The 25,103-nt window shown below is 38.1% G+C and overlaps 1 protein-coding gene across 3 annotated transcripts in view; it reads right to left on the bottom strand.

Moving 5' to 3' along the window:
• The window catches only part of ALDH1A2 (aldehyde dehydrogenase 1 family member A2), a 96,627-nt gene extending 81,650 nt beyond the window's left edge, over nucleotides 1–14,977 (bottom strand). For 2 of the 3 annotated variants that reach the window (XM_069459410.1, XM_069459420.1), the window contains exon 1: nucleotides 14,799–14,977. In XM_069459410.1, the coding sequence (XP_069315511.1) occupies nucleotides 14,799–14,915 (117 nt within the window). In that variant the 5' untranslated portion in view covers nucleotides 14,916–14,977. Of the gene's footprint in view, nucleotides 1–7,619; nucleotides 7,717–14,798 lie in introns of all 3 variants that reach the window. The other variant, XM_069459429.1, reaches the window with a different exon arrangement.
• Nucleotides 14,978–25,103: the final 10,126 nt, after the last annotated feature.

Genomic DNA, 25,103 nt, shown 5'->3' with positions numbered 1-25,103 from the left:
CTAAAGCACATTCCAAATATCAAAAATATTCTCATCACAAAAAAAAAGTAAAACCAAAAGGGACCGCCAGTATCTTTATTTGAATCAGCAGTTAATGTCATGAACTACTACATTTAAACATGAATATCATCTTTCATTTATGTTGCAAAGCAAACATCCTGTGCAAGGAGGGGCTGGAACACCCCAGTAGGTATCCTAAGGTTGAAGAGGCCTTTGAGCCAATAAATGAGTGATTTCTCCACGGGAGACTAAACATTTGCTTGTGACAGTAAACAAATAGCAAACTGAATTTTATGTAGCACAATCACTTTTATATATCTGTTGATATAAAGTAAATTAAGAGAAGGATAATTGAATTTTTTCTTTCAATGAAAATAAAATTTTTGCCCTTGACTTAGATCTTAGCAAATGATTTTAACATAATTATACTTATTTTATAATTAAATGATTAAATTCTTCCTCTTTGTTCTCAGCCCTTACAAATACGCAAAAAAGGTATGTGTGAAGCCTCCTCCTACCCCAGGAACTGGATTATAATATTATTTGTAGTAATTCATTCCTAAAGCCCCCTGACTTAATAAACAGTATTGATAAGCTAGTAAGCCTAATTGTGCATAGTTTATAGAGTCAATTTCATCACCTTAAAGTCACATCTAATATTTAGAAAGAAAGGGTTTTTTTTGTAGATCCCAAAGCACCTTAATTTTTCTTTCTTTCTTTTTTTAAATAGTCACCTTCCCAGAAAAGGAAAAAGAAGGAAATGACACATCAAATGAAAACCTCAAATTAATCATCAAATATTTGGTCAAGAAGTCCCTATTTGCCATTTAAATAAAATATCAGAAAACTCTTGCTAGGACTTGATTTTGAAATAAACCTCATGTTGGAGGTCAGCCCTGTTAAGAAATACCACTGAAAGCTGCCACTTGACCCGGAATTCCTCTACAAGAAAAACTAGCCATAACTACATGAGAGACCTATATGAGAAACTGCCGGAATGTCAACTTCATTTGCAGTGGCCCCATATGGCCTGATCACTCTCCCTGGCATGATAAATCACTGGCAGAGTCCTTACCTTCCTACGTTTGATCTCTGCTCAGCAAGCTGTGGTTTTGATGTGAAGAACTCCAGATCTCTTAGGTCAGAGACAAACAGCAGTGGCACTGGCCTGCAAAGTGCTAAGTCTCTATTAGACTCCAGGGAAAAGCCGTGAGCTTCTGACAAGTTCCCTCGCCACCACGTTTCCTCACCCTCTGTGGTGTTCAGGAGCTCAGCTTGGCAGAAAAGCTGCTGAAATGGTTTGGAGAAGAAACGACAACAAATCTTTTCTTTCTACCCCTATTACCAAGTATTAAAATCTATTTTCCCTAATACTCAAAGGAGGAATTCTCTTGAGAGTTGTTACTCTAATTTCTAGTACGGTAAGTCTTTACCAAACATGAACCATTTTGATTTCCAGTGGATCTTTATGATACTGCTAATCACTAATTTGCATAAGGGGAATCATTAACAGAGATTTCTGTGGACCACTCTTTGGTAACTCCAAGTATATCCTTGAGAAAATACTTTTAACAAAACTGTTATGAGTGCAAATTTTGGGTCCCAGAAACACTACAACTAGATAAGCAAGCAAGTTCAGTGTTGTCCTTTTGATGCTCACAATCGCAGGTTCTGGGCCCAGGAGAGTACAGAATCCTGAATAGTCAGGGTGGGGTAATCCAACCCTTTTTATAAGTAGGTCAATTTAATAAGCATCTCATTCTGCCCTCTCATTTTATAAGTAATAAAACTGTTTCCAGGAAATTTAAGTGATTTACCCAGTATCACAAAGCATTTTCATATCCCCAGGGCCTAATATAGGGCAGATACTCAATAAGTGGTCAAATGATTTTGTTCATTCATTAATTCAATAAATATTTATTGCATGCCTACGTGTACGAGGAACTGCAAAATGAGCATACACAAGGGGCAGAGCTGGGGCCAGAACACGTCTTCCAACGCCCAGTGCCCTGCCTTGTTCTCTGCTCTACAATGCACCCTGAGGGATTTCTATTTCAAAGGAAGGGGCAAGTGGGAGTGGGAGTGAAGGAGAGGAGTTTTTCATCCTAAAGTGTGGGTGTGCACTTTCTTTAAAGGAAGTACATAAAAGGAAGAGAACTGTTTCAAAACACTTTACCCCTGGAACTCACTTTCTATCCTGGCATTTCATCTGTTAGTGACTCTGCAAATGGAATCAGACAATTTTATTTTCTAGTATATACTCATTTACTCATTCATTCAAACACAAAGATGTATAGACCATACTCTGTGTCAAGGCAGTCATGATACAGCTCACGAAAACTGGAGTCCAAGAAAAAAATTAGTCTAGCCATTAAACAATAACTGGATCCCTTGGTGTGACATTATCAAACATACACATCATTTAACAGCAATAATAAAAATAAAGATTTGAATAAGCCTAAAATATCATATTTCAAATGCTTCTTGCAAGAGATTTGGTGTGTTCAGAAGTCATGTTCATCCATCACATCAAAATGACAGCAGAAACACTCCAAAAATTGTAAGACTAAAATTGGTGTGAAATTTTTAGTTCACTGAAATTATGAGTTCTAAGAAAGCAGAAGGCATGCTATCATTTTAACAGCTGCATTATTTCAATAGTCGTCCCCTTAACACCACTCAGAATTAGAGACTCTCATAAATAAGCTCCATCTTCTTGTAGAACCAAGTGACTTTGCAAGTGTTCATTAAAAGCAAAATGTTTGGTTTCTTTTTTAATTAAATGTAGTTTATGTACCCATATTTATGCATACATATTTGTACTAAATGTTAAACAGTAATCTTTCTCCTCAATTCAAATCATCAAGAGTTCCAAAAGTCTCTGTTTTGTGTACTTTTTCCCTAAGCCTTCTCTTTTCTCTGTTGGAATTCCTGGTAATGATACCAGAATGTGGGCAAACCTCATTAGTCTCCCTGCTGTTTACAAGACAGGATTTATGCTCAATGTGCTGAACACAATGACACACATCACTAAATGGCTAGAAGTACCACCCAGGCTTTAATCTGAGAAATTTTTCACTCAGTACAAATACCTATCAGCATGGAGAAACATGGAAGAGCAATTACAGCCAACACGTGTAGTCTTTTAAGAGTACACCAATAAATACCCATTTGTGAAGGTTAATTTAATGCAACCCAGGCCGTTATCTGGAATAGTATATGTCACCAATTCAATCCATTAAGTAATTACAAAATTCTCAAGAGAGCTCACAGAAGTCAAATGTGGTTATTCCAGGTTCATTGCTTCTGGTGTCCCTAAGGACTATTTAGGCCAACAGCTGGGAGAGCCAACTACAAAGGTTCCCAGGCATAACTAACCATTTTATGAAAACAGGTAAATGAGTCTAACCAAGGAATGAAAGTCATCAAGGGCCCGTCCTGAGAGAAACACTTAGGGAAGCAGAAGAGAAGCACAAGTGGGTAAGAATAAAACAGGAGAGAGAAAAAGTAAGAAAGAGGGGGTAGGGTTGACTGGCAAGTTAAGGGGAAAGAGAAATATGTTCTCTCTAAAAGTGAAGTCTGGGAGAAATCTGGAGACTATAAGATCTGGCTTAAAGGGGACAACCTGCTAACAGTTTATTTAGATAGGATTTTTGAGTCATTTACAATGAAATATTAATTGTGCATGCCAACCACCCATCCCCATCACTGAAATTCTATTAGTCTGGATACTGCATGAATTTCTCTATTCTGCATCCCCACGAAGTTTACACGTAATAGACGGGATCTGATAGTAGTTAAGCCTGAGTGAGAGGTGATGGTTCGTAACAGGCAAGGTGGAACATATCCACCCAACTCTTTCTGGCAAGTGTCTCTCTGACACAGGTTACACAAAATGATGACCTGTGGCAGGAGAGGAAGCATTAGATAGAATGTAAAATACATTAGCTTTCAATAGCCTCACACATCCTCACTCCCAAGTGAATCTTAATAACTATACCAAAGGAAAATACTTTTTGAATAAAAACAAAACAGAACAAACAGATCTTATTAAGGGGCAGTGTGGGACTACCCAACCAGTGAGAATCCAAATCCAAAACCACAATTCTTTACCACAGCCTAAAGAATCAAGGGTGGGGAAGATAAAGTGGGGATGGCTAATGCGTGTGAAAATACAGTTAGATAGTTAGAATGAACAGTATTTGACAGCACAAACTGACTATAATCAACAATAACTTATGGTATACTTTAAAATAACTAAAAGAGTGGAATTGGAATGTTCCTAACACAGAGATGATATAAAGCCTGAGGTGACAGATACCCCAATTACCGATTTGATTCATTTACATTGTACATGTGTATCGAACATTCACATGTACCCTATAAAGATATACAACCATTATGTACCCAAAATAATTTTTAAAAATCACAGGAACCCAGTTGACTCATACTAAAGTGTCAAATTGTATCACTCCCCCGCTCTCCCCCAGCTTCCATTGTTTGATGCATACTCCCATTTTTGTCTGGTTGAAATTGTTGTAAAATGGTAGCTACAGACAATACTAAGTGGAATTAAATTTGGGATTTGAATTAAATACGAGATTTGTAGTCAAAGAACTGCATTATCCTATAAAACACTCAGCAGAGCTTTGGGTTAACAGTCCAAATTTTATTGACTTTATTGTGGTTCTTGGGCTTGTTCTTTTTGTTATGAGCTGGGAAGAGTATTGAGTCCCAGAATTGCCACCCACTATTGCTATTCCGTCTGAAAAAAATTATTTAACTTTAATATGCTTGATTTTCTCACTTATAATATGGAGATATTAACATAATATCCACATCATAGGGTTGCCCCAAGAATTAAGTGTAATTGTATGTGAAAATCACTCTGAATATTGTACTATTGACAATAAATGCTATAGCTATGAATACTAGTAAAATATAACAAGTACTCATTCAACAAACATTTCCAAAGCATCTACACTGTTGGACACTGAGCTAGGTGCTTCAAAAATACCAAGATGAATAAGGGTTTATAATCCAGTACAGTTTAGGAGTAGAGAGTTACAATGAAAAATATAATACAAGGGAAAAATTGTTCCAGGAGGAGAAGTGCAAATAATGAACATGACTGCTCAGAGAATATCAATTCATTATCAAAAAACAGGCGGTGTACCCAACTTTGTTAGGTACTTTGTATAATAATATACACTTAAAACTGAAGAGCTAGTTTCAGTTTTAAGGTTGGAGAATTTTACTCTTCTACAATAGCTTCTTTAGAATTAGAAGCACACATGCCTGAATCAAATCACTTATGAAATCCAAATACAAAGATAAATATGTAACACTAGCTTTGAGTTTAGAACGCAAGTTAAAAAGTTAAAGTATGAAGTAACGTTATTTTCAAGCCTGGTGTTAAGGAATAATTTAAATTTGCTGCACTAACAGGATGAAGCATAGTATTGTATTAGCTATTCAACAAAAAGTTCTATTAGAAATTCTTTTTCAAATTAATTGTCATCTATCCATGTTTTCTGCACACCTATGGACAAACCACACATAGTGAGGAATTCATCAATTTACCTTGACCCTTCAAAAACGGGTGGTTTGTGTGCATGGTGTGTGTGTGAGAGAGAGAGAGAGAACACGCAAGAGAGAGCAAGTGAGTGAGAAAGCATGTATGCACAAGAAAGCACAACAGTAGCTAACACTGAAGCACTTATTCTGTTCTAGGTAATAAATGAAAGGCAGGAAAATTAAGTCCTGACATGAATAAGTTATAATAATCATGTTAACCCAGAGTTTTATACAATGGCCCCTTAAAGGTAGGTTTATGGAATGTGCTACTGTTCTTAGTTTAGGGAAACTAACATGTATTAAAATCATCCATCAAAGTAGAACTAGTTTCTCATATTTTCCTATTATAGAGAAGCACACATTCTGGACCTCGTAATCTTATTACAAGATTGCAGAGAATATAATTTTTAAAAATTATTTACACATCAATATTGTTTGACCTTCTTATATGTTACGTCATTTGTCTTTAAGATTTATCTGTGTCTTCATACATAAACAATTACTAATTCCAGGGGATTAAGACACAAATGCAAACAGCATATATTTTAATAGTAAAAATAATAAACTTTCAGAAAACTATAAGAAGAATACCTTGACAAATTTGGAATAAGAATGGACTTCTTAAACAAGACACTAAAATAAAAATTCCTCTTTAGTCACATTTAAAACTGTATGACAATTACACCAGAAAAAGGGAGAAAAAGCACAAGGGGGAAGAATATGTTCACACAGTATGTAACTAACAAAGGATTATAATCTTGAGCACACATATAAAAATTGCTATAAATCAGTAAACAAAAAGACACAGAAAAATGAGCAAATGATAAACTAGTCAATTCACAAAGGAGGAAAGCCAAATGGCCAAGAAACATGAAAAGATGCTCAAACTCACAAGAAATCAAGGAAATGCAAATTAAAACAGCAATGAGATACAATTTCACACTTATCAGATTGGCAGAATTTAGTTAAGTATGAAAATCCCAAGCATAGGCGAGGATGTGAAGTATTAGGAACTTTGATACACTGCTGGTGGAATATACTGGGGGTTTGATAGATTGGGGGTAGAAACTAGTATAACCGAGTTGGACAGAAATTTGGCAATCACTAATTAAGCCAGCACTTGTAAGTATACATCACAGAAGCTTTCTCACCCAGGTGTATAAAGAGACATGTTCAGGAATGTTCAATGCAGCATTATCGTAACAGCAAAATACTGGAAGTACCCTAATTATCAATAGTAGAATGAATTAAAAATGGGGATATATTCAAAGAATGGAATACTCTGGAACAATGACAATGAATGAATTGCAAATATGTCCAACAATATGGATGAATCTTGGAAATATGATGCTAAGCAAACAAAGCAAATTGTAGAAGAATATATATAATATGGTACCATTTACAATAAAAATTTTAGCATGCAAAACCATAATATATTATTTGTGGATACCTACACCTATGGGAAAGATAAGTGCCTCTGAGGAAGGAAGGAGGAGGAAGAGAAGGAAATAGAAGGGTTTCATAGGGGAGCTTCAATGTCTTTCTTTTAAAAAACCAAAAGCAAACACTGAAAAATGTTAAGAACTAACAAATCTGGGCATAGGTATAAATGTTTGTTATATTATTGCCTATACTTTTCTGTATGATTGAAGCAGTTCATTTCCTGTCAAATATGCCTAACGTGTTCTAAGTGTGCTATTGATCTGGTGAATCTGAAACATTTCTTTATCTTCTGAATCCTCATGGAACTGTAACTGCATCATCTCAAGCATTTAGCATCTTCTATCATGCACCATAGTTATTGTGTGCATGTCCTCACCCTGCATCCATAAGGGAAACTCTTCAGAGGAGAAACCACGTCTATGTATCTTTTCACACAAGAGGCCTTAATACATGTTAAGTTAATAAACAAATGAATAAATTTAGGGAACCAAAAGAGTATCTCTGGTTATAGCTAAAAATAAAAATGGCTGTGAGATAATATCAAGTTATTTTGGTATACTGAGTATCAGACTCTAAAATATAGATGAGGCAAAATTCACTAGTTTCAGTTTTGCTAGGAAATTTAACCAATAGTCTCATATTGATTCTTGATCTCCTCCCCAAAAAGACTTTGTTGCGGAACTCCAATTTTCACACCTAGGGAAATATAATAAGATTTGAAGTTGTTCTCCATAAATTCATATAGGCATTTCATAATTTCATCTGCCCAGGCAAGGCCACCTTATTTCCCCTCCTCCTTCCCACCCTAAATCCTCCCATCATTACACACACCTCAGCCTGTGGATTCCGTGTGTTTGTAGAAAAGGATGAGGGAGGAGAGAAATAGGTTATTTTTGCCTATTAGTGGATTTGCTAAATAATTAGTGGGCTTGCTAAACCCACAATACTTTGCCAGTTCCACTTACCTGGAGGTAGGTTCCATTATACCTGTTGGAAGAGTCACACAACCTATACCACTTTCTGACTCAGTTTAATCTTTAAGAAATCCCTAGAAAGAGTCACTGGGCTTGGAATTAGAAGACTTAAATGAATGAAAAGTATGCAAGAGAAAATATATTAAAATATTACTTTTTAATTATTTTGAAAAATTTTTCCTATCTCTTATAATCAAGATTGGAAAGGGTTTTTGGACTCCATAGCCTAAATTCTTCCAAATAAGAGACAGGTGTTTCCAGCTTCACCTAGACAATAAATTTTATCTTTTCAGAGATCTAGGCATAAAGAAACTGCTACTTTGGCTCTCCGAAGGCCAGTGATGAGGAAAGGAAATAAAGCAGATAACTATTTCTGGAGGTAACAGAGCTGAACTGGAGTCAAAGGAAGACTTCCTTCTATAATAAAAATTAGAATGTTCACTCACAGACATTCTAATTTTTAACCACATTCTACAGAGGTCAATTAATCCCCATGTTTAGCCCCAGGGAAGTATGGTTGAGAGCCTAGCAGAAGGCCAGGTGGTAAAATTGCCCAATTATTATTCCAACTGGAATTTTCAAAGCCTGGAAGTGTTTTCAATCATGTGATCCAACAGAGATTTGCTGTAAATGAACTCCTAAGAGTTAAGATTCTGAAAAGAAACAATTTAAACATAACTCAATCTTAAAGGCAGAAAAACAAGGAATAGAGCAATATGAAATAAGAAATTTCCAATTTGGATCATCTAATATATTTGAAAAGTTAAACGTAATAGAGCTCAAAGATATGTCCGAAAAGGCAATTAAAAATTAACCAAGGTGACATTATGGCAACCACCTCGATGTGCGTTAGATTTGGTGTTTGAGGGGAAATGAATGGCTTTGAAATGACCTGTCATAGTGAATGAAGAAATTAAGGAAATGCCAGTAGGGCTTTCACAATAGTTACTGCCTGGCGCTTTTACTTTCTGGAAGATGACTATTCCTGGGAAGTGGCCCCAAACTCCGACATGTTATTCTGGGCAGTCAGGATGAGTAAAAGTTTCTTTGGTTTTAAATTATATAAATGAAGATAACTTCCCAATGCCAAAAGGTATCTAACATATGTGAATGTCCTCATATGCTGCCATACTTCCTAGATTTATGTGCCAAATGACTTAGCAAGATCTTTGTCCAAACTACTTAAAATATCAGATATGGCTATCTGCAACTTGTTGTTTAGGCTCAGCCAATTGGGCATACTGAGGCATATTAATGCTGAATTTTGGCACAAATATCAGATATCTACTTTATTAAAATACTGGCTGGGAAATTGTTTGATTTAGTGACTTTTTAGTAAAGACAAGACCTTGGTGGAAAAAACCTCCTAGGAGTTCTATTTGATGAAAATGCAGTGTAAACTTATAAGGATTCCACAGCTGCCCAGAATATTAAACTCTTATGAGCAATGAAAATAGTAAACAATGGCCTGTTTTATAAAACTTTATTGGTTATATAATTCTTATCTTTCTTAAAATGAGCTTCCATTAATTTGTATCTACAAATATAATAATAATCCAAACGTAATCATCACTTTCGTAGAAATGCAATGGAATTAGCATTGACTGATTGTCATTATATGCCACTTACTTTCACACACTTTTTTCATTTAGTCCTGATAACAACCCCATAAAGTAGATACTATTATCTTCATTTTGACAGATGTAGAAATTGAAACTCAGTGAAGAAACTTCTTGAGAGAAGACACCATACATACCTTTTTCACTGTTGTATCCTCAGGAACTGTCACTGTACCTGGCACTATATGTTGAATAAATGTTAATTGCCCACATAGTTAATATGTACATGTCTGACTAGGATTTGATTAAAGGCCTATTTTAACTCAGAGCCTTTCTTTTTCCAAGTCAAGGGCTTGGAAATTTTTCTAAAATGTAGGTTATATGGTCTCTGCTGCAACTACTCTGATCTGCCTTTGTAGACTGAAAGCAGCCATAGACAATATGTAACTGAATGGGTGTGGCTGTGTTACAATAAAACTTTATTTACAAAACCAGGCAGATAGTCCATATTTTGCTGACCCCTGCAAACGGTCACTAAGATAGCTAAAGAGGCAAAAATACACATCACTATTTGTATTTTATCATCCAATTGAGGCTCACAACTAAGTCCACGTGTTGGAACGTGGGATGCTTATTGGTTTGGTCATGATTTGATCACCATGCTTCACTGATACAACATTAGTGCCTTGCCTTCCTTAAGCCTGGCTACAGGAAGTCAGATTTCACAAAAGAGGCTCCTCAGAGAATCTCCTGCCCTGAAATAGAAAAACTATCATTCATCATTTTATAGACATAAAAGACCAGGAGTGCCTCAGCAAATGATAATTCTACATGGTAACCTAAGCCTGTGTAATAGAAGGCATCAGCGCAGACTCCCAGAGAATCACCTAATTCAAGTTCTATGATGTTTTGCTTCCCTGGGTTAAATGGAGATGATACAAACATCAAAAAGCTGTATAGTTATGGAAAAGTATTTTAAAAAAACCATCTTTCATTACTAATATGAAAACTTGATTGAGAATTTATGATCAAAACAATCTTGAGTAAAGATTTGGAAGGAACTAGGCCCACATCTGTCTTTTAAAAAATTATTTCTGGCGTAGGCAAGAATCTTGCCCCACACCTTAAAAAAGCTTAGAGACATCAAAAATAGTAATTTAAAGTCAGGGAATCAAAAGCCAATAAAGGTAGCTCTTTCTTAAGAGGAGTAGAGTAGTTCATATTCTCCCCATGTTTGCAACATAAGCAATACAAAAAATAAAGATTTAAACTCTTCCTCTCAAAAAAAAAAAAAAAAAAAGTATGTATCACAGACTGTTAGGAAAAGTATATGGCAAGGAAAGCTCTAACAGTTTTTTAAAAGTCAAGGCCAAGGTCTGTCTTATCAAATATTCCTATTTCCACTCTTTCTCCTTCAAAAGGTTTGTAAACATCAAATAAGATATATATGAAAGTGACAGGTAAACCATTAGGCCCTGTAAAAATGTAAGTGGCATTATAAGTATTATTATCATCATTATTATTATTGCATTGATCAGGTAAACTACTGCCGTGCTGACCAACAACCAATTTTTGCCACTCAATCTTTTTGTTATAATAAGAACCTATGCTCCTAGAAGGCAGATGTTTCCACAGTCTGACCAGCATAGTGGAAAGCACCACTGTTAGGGAACATGGCCACTCAAATATCCATTGAATTGAATAGAAATTGACCTCAGAAAAGAGAAGTTCAATAAAAGATTGTTAAATGAATAAACAAAAGAATAAATAGTAGGCACCCAATGCACATTAGCTCTATTTTTTTCAGTTGATTGCCTTTTATTTTTTTCTCTTCTACTTTAGCAGGTGAGTATTCAATAAATGTCCGCTTCCTCCCCCAGTTCTAGCCCCCTACTGTATCAGATGCTAGAAGAAAACATAACCTTTTGTTACTGTTCGTTATGGTACAAACTCTCACCGAAAAGTGATCAACAGAGATAGCACATGTGTTTTTGGGGGGGAGGGAGGGTGCAGGGGAGGCCACTAGAGCCAGAAAAGAAGATAGAGCCAATAGAGAAGGTGGAAGTGGGATAAAGGGCAAGTTTCCAAAGACCTGAGAATCTGGAAGAAGTATCGCCTGCAACCAGGGTTAGTCACTGAAGTGCTGAGCCTTGATTTACAATGTGTGTATTCCTATAGTATGTTCAGCTACACAAAATAACAAAAACCAGACTGATAAAACAGATAACTCAGAAAAACTTTAATTCATGAACACATAGCAAAAAGCCCTCAGAATGTAATCTTTTTAGGATACAAGCAAGAGCATGCACATTCTCTTGGCTCCAAATTGGTCCCCTCAATACTTCATGTCAGTTATCACTTTTCTTGACAAACACAGCCTTTTCATTATTTTTTTAAATATATTCCTTAATAAGGAATCATTTTTAAAACTTGGTTCCAGCTTGCTATATTAGGGAAATAGAAATAGACATAGTCCAAAAATGGTATTGCCATTGATCTTTATTCTAAAATGCATATTTGGAACTTCAGAGTAGTACGCTTCTTTTTTAAACAAAATGTAATTGCCTAAAAGTCAATACAAAACCATGAGTTTAGCCTTGTTAACACCCTTGGATATTGAACGTTAATTCTGGAGAATTTCCACTGGACCTCTGACAGGCAAAGGCAGTAACTTTTAATTCTGATGATCTCCCCCACTCCCTTTATAAAAAATGTAAAATATTTTTTGAAGAAGAAAAAAATGGTGAAAAATGCAGAAAAATATAATATCACAAGCGCAAACTATTCTAAGTGCATGCTACTTTGAAATTCTCATAATAAGGTCATTTATTTGTTAGTGACTGTATGTTGGTCCCAAAAATCACATTGAAAAATCATATAGAAAAGTCATATCCCTCATTAAAGCTATATTTGTTTAACAAGACAAAAAACAATGAGTTAATGATCTATCTACGTTTGTCTTATAGTACCATTTTCTGACGTAAAAACTGTGTTTGTTTCATACGTGTTACTCAACAGGCCCCAAAGCATAATAAATTTTTAGCTATTGCCCTTTTAAAATTTCCTAATGAATACGGTATCACTGTTCTAAAGGACTGTCCATTCTACTTTGTTCTCTTTGAAACTGCTAATATAATTTTCCTCACTCCTGATCATAAGTTCATTTTTTAAAAAATTCTCTATTAATCTTATTTTTCTTTTAAGTAAAAAATCATTACCCATTACCCTGGGCTACCAAAAGAGCAGCTTCTGTTCTTCATGTTTAAAAAAAGAAAAGAAAAACCTGCTTGTTCACGATGCTTGTCTTAGCAAATTTAGAAGTCTCACTAAAGACCTGAATAGGGAAGCTGCTAGAAATGTTCACAGATACCTGATTTTACAAGTCTTTGTGGAAAAGCTCGCCTTTAGATTAGTGTTACTCAGTGTTTATGAGGGCTGTTTGTCAAGACAAAAATAAGGTGCCTCCTCCCCACAAATTAAAGAATCAAGTTACAATCCATTATTTCTTTTCTGATTGTTTTTCTTTGTAATAAGTGGGAAAGTGGATACTGGATAAAAGTCTTCCCTGAGCTAAAAGACTCCACATTAAAGGCTCCAATTAGCTATAAATCAGTTGTCTTTCCTACTGGGGGAGAACAAGAGAGAAAAGAGAGAGGGGGTAGTTAGGAAAAAAGAACTGGAAGAGCTTCCAAATTAAATTCTGAAAAAGATACCTACTGCATACCTAAAACTTCTTTCAGAGGTTATTAGGAAAATCTGATTAAAAAAATAAGACAAAAATCAAACCTTCCCAAATCTGAGGGTTAGGTCCTTTTTCATACGTAGATCTTACATCTTAAGACCTTTAAAAAGAGCCCGAAGAGGTTAGGGACCTTCATAAAACAAAACTTTTAAGCTGCATGCTTTCCCTGCTAGTTCCTAAACCCAGAGAAGTGCCACACATTGGCACTATTGTTATGCAAACAATGCCTAAAGGGCTATAACCATTAACGACCTCTCATTAAAATGGCTTTGAAAAATTTGTCACACCATCTAAAAAAGCTAACAGGTACATCAAATCCATCTAAATCGACATTTAAAACACGCATCACCCTGATTTGTATCCTATAACTCACTGCAAGTATAATTTCAATATTCTGATGTTTTTTTTTGTATTTCTCTTTCAACTATTAAGACAGAACCAAACAACTTACTTCTCTACAAAATTTAATTTATCTTGTAATAAAAATGATGGAATACATCTTTAACAATATTGTGCGTACGCCTGTGTGTAAGTTGATCGAGAGAAGTTAGTGTAGAAATCTGGAAGGCATAGAAAATCAAACTAGAGAACTGCAAAATGAACTTCAAGAAATGTGGCTTTAAATCCCATCTCTCTCCCCCTTTCCCCCAAAATGTTATAGAATTACAATTTCTCCATTTTTAGTAATTGATAATTTTTTTCTATGTCGAATTTGTGGAAAGAAAGCAAATTCAATTTACATTAGGAAGCGGACACATATTCTTTTTTCGTGCGGTGCCGCAACAACAAAAAAAATTCCTGCTTAGCAAACCCAATATATCAGAGTTCATTATTAAAAAATAAGTTCTTCAGCTCAAAAGCGAACTCGCTAATCTGCCCAAATTTTAAAACTTTCCAAGTTTTTCAGGGAAACTCCCACTGCCTGCAAAACTCAACGTAAATGCTGAGTTGGTTCTACCGTACTTATCAGTCAGGTTTTCGTGAAATTTGTCAAACCGGCCAGAGCGCCGGTGTCTTGACCATTTCCTAGGGAAAGTCCCATCCGCACGGCCCCGGCTCCCGAGGGCCTGACTGGGACGAGCAGCCGGGCGGTCCCCGAGGGCGGAGGACCGGGCTGCGGGGCCAACCTGGCCGGGAACCCCCTGCCACCCTTCGCGGAGACCAGGAGGTTCCGACGCCTTATCACGACAGTCGGGACCGGGGCATCAGACCAGAAATCAGTCGCAAACCGGTGCCCGGCAGGAGCCGTTGAGGCGACCCCTCAACGCTGCGCTCCAGGTTGGGGCAAGTCCCCGAGGTGTCCCAAGACCGCAGCGGCACTCTAAGAGCCCCAATCCCGAAGGTTGACAGGGCGCCCCTTCTGCTGCGCGGGGATGACAGGCTGGCCCGGGCGACCCCAGACCCCGGCCCCATCACGCCGCCCTCACCCCCTAGAGAGGTCACGGAGAGGAAAGAAGGTTCTAGAAAGTGTCCGTGGACGGCGGGCGCTCGGCGGCCGCTTACCTTGGTGTACTTGATTTCGAGGTTGGGCGTGGGCGACGGCAGGAGGTGCAGGGATGCCATGAGCGCGGCGGGGTCGGCCTTCACCTCGCCCGGCATCTCGATCTTACTGGAAGTCATGGTGGCGGGCCGAGGTCTCGCTCGCCCGCGGCGTGGGGCTGTGCGGGCTGTGCGCGCGGTCCGCGGGCCGGGGGCGCGCTCGCCTGTATATAGGCAGGTGTCAAGCTGGGGCTCTTCTTATTGGACGTGAGGGCCGAGGCGCTGGGGGCTGGTCCATCCTACCTAGGACGCCCCGGCGCGGCCCCGATTTACATAAAGCCCGCGCCGCGCGGCCGGGACGCTCGGTGCCCACGGTCAAGTCCGCCCGCCCCCCACGCCGGGCCGCGGGGACAGGCCCACGCCCACGCTCGCCGCCGCTGTCCTCGACGGCAGGAGCGCGAACTTGCGCCGCGGCCCGCTGGGTGAGGCCAGCCCCACTCCGTGTCCCTCTCGCCGTGTCAGCATCGGCGGGAGGCGCACCTTGGCCGAAGTTGGGCGGGGGTCGTGGCCCCCGGAAGCGGAGCTGGCTGGGGGCCCAAGGACTTGGCGCTGAGAGCGGGAAGCGGTGTTGGCGGAGGAAGCCCGGCGTGGGGGGCGGCTCCCGGGGCGCCGAGATCACCTCCGACCCCCGTCTCGGGACCCGCCGAACCCTAGCTCCCCGTCTCTCGCGGGGACTCGGGGGGCGCCCCCCTTTCTCCCCTGGGCAGGGGCGCCGGGCCGTCCACGGCGATACCCTCTCCCCACACACACCCACTCCTCTCGACGTGGCCGAGGTGCACGGTGGCCAGACGGTCGGGGACGGGTAGAGATGGGTGAGAGTTCCTCGCCCCACACTCGGAATAGGGATCCCCGCGAGCCGATTGTCGCAGCGCGGCCCTCGCAGGCTTCTCCCGCCCAGCTGCTGCCCTCTGCCGGCCGGCACCGCCCGGGAGGGTGTGGGTCCTGGTCCTCTTTGGCTCCTCGCAGTTGCGTGTTTCATGGGTTTCGTCTTGCTTCTCCGATCCCTTCCTTCAGCCCTTTACCCTCCTCGCTTCAACACATACACAGAAACACTTCTGTTGTTCTGTCCTTCACGCCAACAGCTATTCATACCACCAGACCTTGGGCTCCTTACTTCACTGACCCACTGGGGCTGAGGTTTCACCTCCATACCCCCTAATTTAAGGGTTCTGTAGTCCCACAAGACTTCCTCTAGTTTGTGGATATAAACCGAGAACCCAGAGACCTCTTCTCAGAATAGGCTTTGGGCTCCGTGGGCTAATTCGGAGGGCCACATGAAAAGACCTTCATAGATCTCTTCCCTTCCTCACTCCCAATGTAAGCCTGAACGGGGCCACTGATAGACATTCTTTCTACTCTGTTTTTCCATGGAAAGTGAGTGTCATTGTGAGGGGCCCGACTATCGAGCAGCTCTTTGATACTCATCTTAAATGCCATTTTCGGAGCCGTTAGAATCCCATTTCTTTGGGTGTTAAGTATCAGCCAGAAAACATCTGCCTTAGGTACGTTCAGTAACTAAGACTGCCTAATGCTCAGTGTTTGGATGCTAAGCAGTAGTGGAAATAGACAAAAAATATTTTATCTTAGTATTGGGTTTATAGAAATAAGTTCCAGCTTCTCAGAACCTAAAATATCTACCCAAAGTGACCCCAGTGAGTTGTTTTCATGGAGAAACTATAGCCCTTAGTTTTTGGAGGGATCTCCATTAACAGGGAATTTCTATGGCCAATAATTATGGCTTAATAACAGTATATGTTCATAAGATACACTTTTTATTAAAGCCTTGGAGGGTTAGAGATACAATCAAGGAATAAAAATGTAAGAACTTGGGGTTTGCTGGGGAAAGAGAGGTGGTTCTGGCAAGGGAGAGCAATGATTCCCATGGAACAATTTTGTAAACATATTTTAAGCACCTTCCGATGCAAGGCACGGTGCCAGAGGCTGCCTTATAAACTAGGCCAATAGCCCTTGCCGTCAGTGAACTTGCAGCCCTTCCCTACAGGTAAGTAGATCACTGACTATGAGAGGCTGTGGGGAGAATTACAAAAGAGCATTGAGAACATGACCTGGGACTGTCTGGGGAAGTTGACCTTTGGCTGGGCCTTAAAAGAGAAGTGAGGCCTCAACAAGACTGGGCAGGACACTATAGCAAAGGCATAGAGATGTGAGAGTATGTTTTGGGGGACATGGAATGTGGTTGGAAGAGTGGCAAATGAGGCTGACAAGGCAGTTAACTTCAGATTGAAAGGACCTTAATGTTTGAGGTACTGAGAAGCCATCAACAGATTCTGAGGAAGAGAAAAAGGAAACTTGCATAGATTGACCTGATAAATGCATATTGTCAGGAAAGACTGTCACAAACTGGAAGCCATTCTTTTATATTCTTCTCAAAGCATAAGATGGGGTTGTGTACCCTTTATTCAATTCTTGCTTGCTAACTCCAATTCCGTCACCATGGGTCAAAACTCTCTCCTGAAGGAAGGGATGGTATCCAAGAATGATGGAATTATTAGCATTTGTTGCACAGTGAGGTAAAGCAAATAAAGAGATTTTATCTACTCCAGGCAGGAAAGGGAGTATCTCTTGGATTCTTCTCATAAACATATGCAAAAGGTCTAGTACAGTAACAGGTGGCAGACTGCTTTGAATTGTTTCCTCATGGCTCCTTTCATGTGGTACTTACTTTCCAACTAGACAGTGAAATGATCAGCACAGAGACTGTCTTCTATTTCTCTTGTGCCTTCCTCAGTTTCTAAAGATAAAGTGGAACACATCGGAGCTGTTTAATAAGATATTTTGTTGATTGATTTGAGCAAAAGACAAAGCACTGTTGACTACCTCCACCGTAAGCAGAAGTAACTTCCATACACTCTCTGATTAAGAAACATTTCCTCTGTCCGATCTTTGCTTTTCCCCATCTTTTACTATGGAATTTTCTGTTTGTAGAGTCTAAGACTCTTTTTCTTCATATAAACCATCCTGTAAAAACACGTTTTTCTCTATGTGCAGCTCATGATTGTAGTCACTTTTTGTCCAAGTTCAAGGTATGGACAAGATTTAGCAGAAAAGAACAGTTAATTATAACTACTTCCTCAGTGTATATCTTCTTGGTTTCTGCTCATGGGACTTACACGACTGTTACTTTTAAGGTTGACTTAACATCTCTTCTCACATTCTTACTCTTTCCTCCTCTTCTCTTTCTTTTATCATCTTGTTTTATTATCTTCTGATTTCCTCCATAGATTTCACAATGGTTAAGGAGATAGTCTTTGCCACACTACCTTCAGATTTCTAACATTTTGAATCTCAGTCTTTTCCCTGATTTGGTTAAGAAGCACTTTTTCCCACCCTTCTAGTGTTTCTCCTCCCACCCTCCCCCATCTGTAATTATTTATTGTTTAGGATACTTCTTGTTTGAAACCCCTTGCACAGGGGAAGCTAAGCTGCAGCATGCTCTATTTATTTCCTTGTGAAAGCAATTTATTAGGCCTGGTGGAGCCAATATCCTGGAGTTGCAGAGGAGAAAAATAAATTCTTGCCTCATATTTCCTCACCTAAATAATAGAATGCAAAGTTGTAATTTTAAGGCATCAGCTTTATGTGAAGTTTGACTTTAAGGTATGAAACCATAACAATTTAGGCTTCTTTTTAGTTGCAGTTAAAGAGAGTAAAGTATTTGTTAAATTGAGAACCATGCTTTAGAAATCAATGAAGGAAATTAAATGGAGCACAAAGATCCCTCTCAAAGAAGATACACTTTTAGTTTTGACAATAACTGAATGTCCAGCTTGAACATCAAGCTTCTATGTTCAGGGGCTGTTTCAGCCTCAGGTGGCCCTGCTTAATGGCTTTCCTGTTCCCATTACTAACCATGATGACAGCCCACCTTTTCTAACAGATACACTTGCATTTTAATTTATCTTCAAAAATAAATCACACATTATAGCATTTCCCTCTTCTGGGTTAATTGAATCAGTTCCTTAAATGTCTCTAAGTCTAATGATTTGAAAGAGGCACATTGTTTGAAATATTTAAAAAATTAGGGCCCTTAGGTTGTATGTAGAATGATCTCAGTGCTTATTTCAGATATAAGTGTTTCCTAATGATCTCATTCATCTCAAATGGGATATGCCTGGCCACTTTATTTGAAATGTTTCCTGAAAACTCTTAACAGGAAAGCTTAATGCAAGGTATATTTATGGAGAAATGGTATTTAATTTATTAACAAAAGCTTATAAAGAGCTTTACATATTTTTATCCAGAAATGCTTAATGAAGTATTTGGGACCCATTATGAAAACTTCTATAAAATAAATTCACTTATATTTTTTATTTAATGTGAATATTAACTTTTTATGTGAGATCTAAACTCTCATTTAATTATCCTTTTCCTTCTAACATCCAGAAGAAAAAAGGTTGAGATTGTGGCATTTATTAACCATAAAAATTCTCTAGATATTAAGTTCCTCATTCCTCAATGTGGCCTCTGGTCACTATATTCTATAGCAAGGGGTAGAGTCCTAATTGGTTATGACTCCAAAAACTATGTTTTGATACAAAACACAATTCTTTCTTTTTAAAATATCTCCTCCACTTTTTGGGGACCCCAGGAGACTATTTTAAAAGTGGAAACTAGATTTTCCTTTGTTGGAAAGCCCAGTTCGACTTTGTATATGTTCCAGAGTCTTCAGTGTGGGTACAGGGATGAGCTCAATACTTTATCAACAATCACGTTTAACAGACACAGGGAGAAATTAAACTTCCAGCTACACAGCCTTTTCTGAAGGGCCTGAGGGAAAAGGCATTAGCTCCCTCTGCAGCTGATGGTATGTATGTGCAAGTCCATTTAAGTGTAATAGCTGAATTCAATGTATTTTATCTAATACTGAGGAGAAATCTCTGGGAGATGTTATCATCAAATTTGAATTAATTTGGAGGAAAAAAATCTCTGAGATTCAGACAAATTTAAGGCTGCAGTTAGTTTAGGAGAAGGACTTCCATTAAAGGACCTTTTGACTTTTAGGAAAAGAACAATAGTGTTCCTTAGCCAAATTTACCACAGAAAGTACAGTACTTAGAACCCTACAGGCCTACTCACATAGTGTTCAGAGCACTCAGTACCACAGGGGAAATCACATGGGTGTCTCTCAGATTGGTGCCAACTATTTTTATCATGGTGGGTGAGGAAGAGTTATTAATAGGCAGATGCCAGAATTTCTTTCTTTTCTTGCCCAGATAAGTACGTGGCATGTAACTAAGTTAAGTTTGCTTTCCTTTCATATTCCTTAGTTTATATTTTTCTTTTTACTTTAAAAATCTCTCACTTCAACACATAACTCTTCACTGTTATTATTTACCATAGGACACGCCCATTCCTAAGCATAAATTTCCTCCCGAAGTCCTTCTGCCCTTGCACAGCCACTCAACTCAAAGGATCTTTGGGCATAAAGAATACTCACATGAACTCTGGTGATATTTGCGACAGAGATCCATATTTATTGTATATTCACTAGAAACGAGGCTAAGAAAGCAGCCACTGTCTCTCTCTTTCACATGCTAGAATGCACCACTGAAAGGATAATGAGGAACACTTTAGATATCTTGACAACAGAGGTGGAATGTCAGCTTCTTTCTTCTCAATCACACAGTTTGCTTGTGAAAGGCACAGGGCAACAGTGGGAGGGATTCAGGGCTAGGACACAGGCATCCAATTTGGACGTCCAGCACCAAATGACAAGGAAGGGTCTTGCCTTAGCCATGCATATTCCCCCTTTCAGAGCATCTGTGACTCCCTGACTACTGCTATTGCTAAACCTGGATTTTTTTTTCCTCTTTGTATCAATCAAATAAGTTCAAATGAACAAATATCATTGACCAAATACCATGTGCCAATCATTGACATAGAGTCTATAAAGAACACAAAAGAAGTCTGTGGCACATCCCTACCCTCAAGTTCGCAGTGAGGTTGGAATGACAGTAACTGAATATGTGAAGCTATTTGAGGGTCATGGGAGACAGGAAAGGCCTCCCATGGACCTTTATACTCTTCCAGGTGCTATGGGGAGCACAAGACACAAAAAATAAAGATAACATTTTCCGACATGGCCCAACAAAGAACTTCTTTGACATTTTTTAGTGTAAAGGTAAATGGTGTTATCTAGTGAGTTAACTATTTATAAAATTGGAATTTACAAAAGCAAATACTTGGAGCTGAGATTGCCTTCCACTTGCTAAATCCAAGTTATATGATGTCAAGTGTAAGACCCTTCGGTACAGCCCTAGCCACAAGATAATAGGTACAATTATAATCATTTAGGGAGCTTTAAAAAAATATAGGTGCCTGGTCCTACTTCCAGAGATTTCAATTAGTCTAAGATGGTATTTGATATTTTAAGCAAAGCTTCCTGGTGTCTATAAGGCACAGCTTGGTTTGAGAACCACTGGTTAACCCACGGAAGGTTCACTGTCTGGGTTTACTTGAATCCACTCTACAACCTCTGAATTGGAAAAGTGGATTCCATGCTTTCCCACTTTGTAGTGCTCTTTAATTTGCTATTTTTAATTTAGTATTTAAAAAACACATCCAGCCTCAAATGGATTGACCTTTCTGCTAATGTATTTCACCTAAATTAACAGAGGCAATTAACTAATTTATATTGGAATTGTGCACTTTCCAGTTCACATTTATCAACTCTTAAATGCTTGATCTGGTGTTGCAGTTTAAATTTTTTATTATTACCCTTTAAATCTGAAATGTCTTACATCTAATTAGCCAAACTTACATATTCAATTAATGGATTCATTATGGGCTAATGAATATGGAGACAGCATTAGGGCAACATCTGCCTTCCAATTGAAAGGACTCAAACTTTTCTGCTGTGAAGAAAGGATATAATCTGTTATGTAACTTGAATAGCTTGAACTTTCCATTTTAAATTTCCAAGTACTATACTGCTCTTAAGGAGTTTTATGGACTGGCTAACATAGGAAAAACAGTATGTTTTCCAGAGAAAGATGCCTTTCTAGAGGTATATAAAAATCAGAATTTCAAAAGAAATACACATTTGAAAACATGTGTCAGTATAGAAATATACAGGTCTAGATGGTCATTCCAAATTATTGAGTTTTTCTAACCTGAGTTTTTCGTAATAAATGGTTAAGAAAATAAACTCAAGGAGAAAATTAATACTAAAAATTAAACAAAATCTTTAATTTACTGTACTGTACTTTAGGATCATTCCAAACTCACATGATTTTATACGTGTAAAGATATGTGCAGACATATTTTGGGAACTGAATGTTCCTGTAGTCAGTGATATTTGGAATCTAGATAATTCAGAGATCTAAAGTGAATTTACATAATATTTTCAGTTATTAAAATTCTGGCTTTTTAATTCTCTGGTTATAAAGAAATAGTCATTTCTCTTAATTATAAAAAAGCCACCCACTTCAGGAAAGGTGGGTGAGGCTAGAATTCACTTGAAAAACTATTTTTAGAGATGGCAAGATTATGAGGAAAATAATCAGAAATCACTTTCAAAGCATGTGATATCTTCCACATCAAAGCAAGAGTTGAACAAGGAACTTTGGCCAAATGTCTGCAGTGTGACAGTAAGAGTATTTTAGGACGTGTGTGTGCTGCTCTACCGAGGCATTAAAAGTTTGAGGGTTTTTTCATTTTTACACTCCTTACATTCAAGCTGACACTTGGATTATTAAACGGCCATATTTCCTACCTTGACTTATACAGATGCAAAGTCTAATATCCTTGCTGGAGTATCAAGTATACATTTATCAAATAGTCTAAAAAATGACCTACTGCAGTATTTATGTGTTTAATATTGATGGCCTCTTATGTGCCTAGCACTGACTGGATTGCCTGGGGGTATCAGAAAGAAGACTGTAAGGTCTGCTCATGGCTTAAGAAATTAATAATTTGGCCTGGCTCGGTGGCTCATGCCTTGTAATCCTAGCACTCTGGGAGGCCGAGGCGGGAGGATTGTTTGAGCTCAGGAGTTTGAGACCAGCCTGAGCAAGAGCCAGACCCTGTCTCTACTAAAAATAGAAAGAAATTATCTGGCCAACTAAAATACATATATAGAAAAAATTAGCCGGGCATGGTGGCACATGCCTGTAGTCCCAGCTACTCGGGAGGCTGAGGCAGGAGGATCACTTGAGCCCAGGAGTTTGAGGTTGCTGTGAGCTAGGCTGACGCCACGGCACTCACTCTAGCCCGGGCAACAGAGTGAGACTCTGTCTCAAAAAAAAAAAAAAAAAGAAATTAATAATTTGATTCTCACCAGAAAAGTCTTCATATTTGACTTTACATATACACTTATGCCCATAAGATTATATTTAATGTGCTTTTAACTGTGGTATTCCATCTATAGTATCCAGAAAACAGTGCCCATGTGAGTAAATCTTCTCTCACTAGAAAAAAGGAACACAGGAAATGAGAAAAGGGAAAAAAAAAACATGGTACCTGGTGCACTCTGGGGAACTGGAAGGAGAGGGTATAAGCAGTGCCTGAGTACCTAGCGTGTCTCCTCTGATATTCATGCTATAGAGGCCATGCAGTTATAAATACACAAAAAGCAAATTTAATGAGGGATACCTGGACCTCTCTGTCACTAAGGATCTGACACAGGCTGTTACAGTGCATCATCTGTAACCCTAAGCAATCAGTATTATGATGAACACTGTTTGGGCCCCAAAGAAATGCTCTTCCTCATATCTGGCCCTGTGTTCTGAAGACGAGAAACAACATCCTTCACAGGGAATGCTGGCAAGATGAATGTACCAAGCAGCTGTCACCAATGGAGTGCAGAATGACATCATTTGAGCAGTATGAACACAGAGGTGAATGAAAAGACAGATGAATTAATTTTATCACCTCAGACAGCATGAATGCAATGGGTTCTTCAAAAATGGAACTGTTGTTTCCCAGGAGTGCCAAGTGTCCATTAGTTGCTTTTCTTTGTGTTCCAATTGATGGGTTTTGAGGTAGTCACAAATTAATATGGTGTTCCCAACAGTTCTATGTGGTGACAGGAATATTTTGCAATATTAAACAATATAGTACTCTTACATTCGTATATATGTAGGTCTAGACATAACATACATTAAATGTAATATTGATTCTTTACATTGACAACTAGATAGACATTAAACTCTAGAATTGCTAATAGTTTTATTCTTATAAAGTTATTTTCTAAGAAATAATTACATTTTTAAAAACTAAATAGCTTCTTTCAGTAATTTTGTTTAAAAGTTTAATACTCATTAATTTTAATTTCCATTTTGCCTTTTAATTTTAATAAAATTTTAAATACTTTAGAAGAAATAACTTTTTAAAAAACATCTATGAGAAATAACTTAATATTTTTATTTTTAATTAATTCACATTTCTGATGAAAATATATTCAAATTTGTGCACTTCAAATATAATTCATTTTTTAAAGAACTTTTGAATCATTACTGTCAATATTTATGTGAAAATCTTGATGTTAACAATATAGTGATTTTGTTGAAATAAAGGCAAAAGCTGCATTTTATGGAATAAATATATAGTTTATGAATCATGTATATTTTTATTTTATTACTCAAACATTGCTGGCACATCAACAGAACACTAAGACATATACAATTGTAATTAAATTCAGCAGTCTTGATCTTTTTCTTTCAGTCAAATAAAAAGTATAGCTTTACATATTTAAAAATTTTGCCATCAAGAAGGTCTGTTTGTCAAAGCAAACTAGAACATCGTATTTAACAGTTTGTAAGTTTAGTTTAAAATTGTAAAATATTCAGGTGTATGGTATTCGGGTCTCCATTTGTTTTCTTTCCCTAGATCACAGAAATGTTGAGGGTAGGCCCAGATACAAATAGTTGCTTTTCTCTGTGGGCTCAAGAGATTGATGTTTCTCAGTGTCCTGATTCTATGTAACTTCTCGGAGATACTCCACCAGTTTGCACTGCTTTCTTCTGTCGACTGTCCTGTAATAAACCTCCTGCATACAGTCATCTCTCTGTACCAAGGCCAAACCCATGGAAGGCCAACTGTATTTTTGAAGTTCTCTGTGAAAAGGTATGCAGAGTAGTTCCAGAATTTGAATTTGAACTCAATTCATTAATTGGTTTTCATTTTTAAGTGGTTTTCATGTATCGTTAACAGGTTGTGCCAATTTTGTTGGAGTTTCTGCTTTTCTTAATAATTTTTTTGTTGTTGACCTCATTAAATAAGAGAAAGGACACTGGATTAGGATCCAGG

This window comes from Eulemur rufifrons, chromosome 2 (assembly GCF_041146395.1).
Source record: "Eulemur rufifrons isolate Redbay chromosome 2, OSU_ERuf_1, whole genome shotgun sequence".
In the NCBI taxonomy this organism is placed as follows: Eukaryota; Metazoa; Chordata; class Mammalia; order Primates; family Lemuridae; genus Eulemur; species Eulemur rufifrons.
This window is presented reverse-complemented; position numbering and strand designations above follow the sequence as displayed.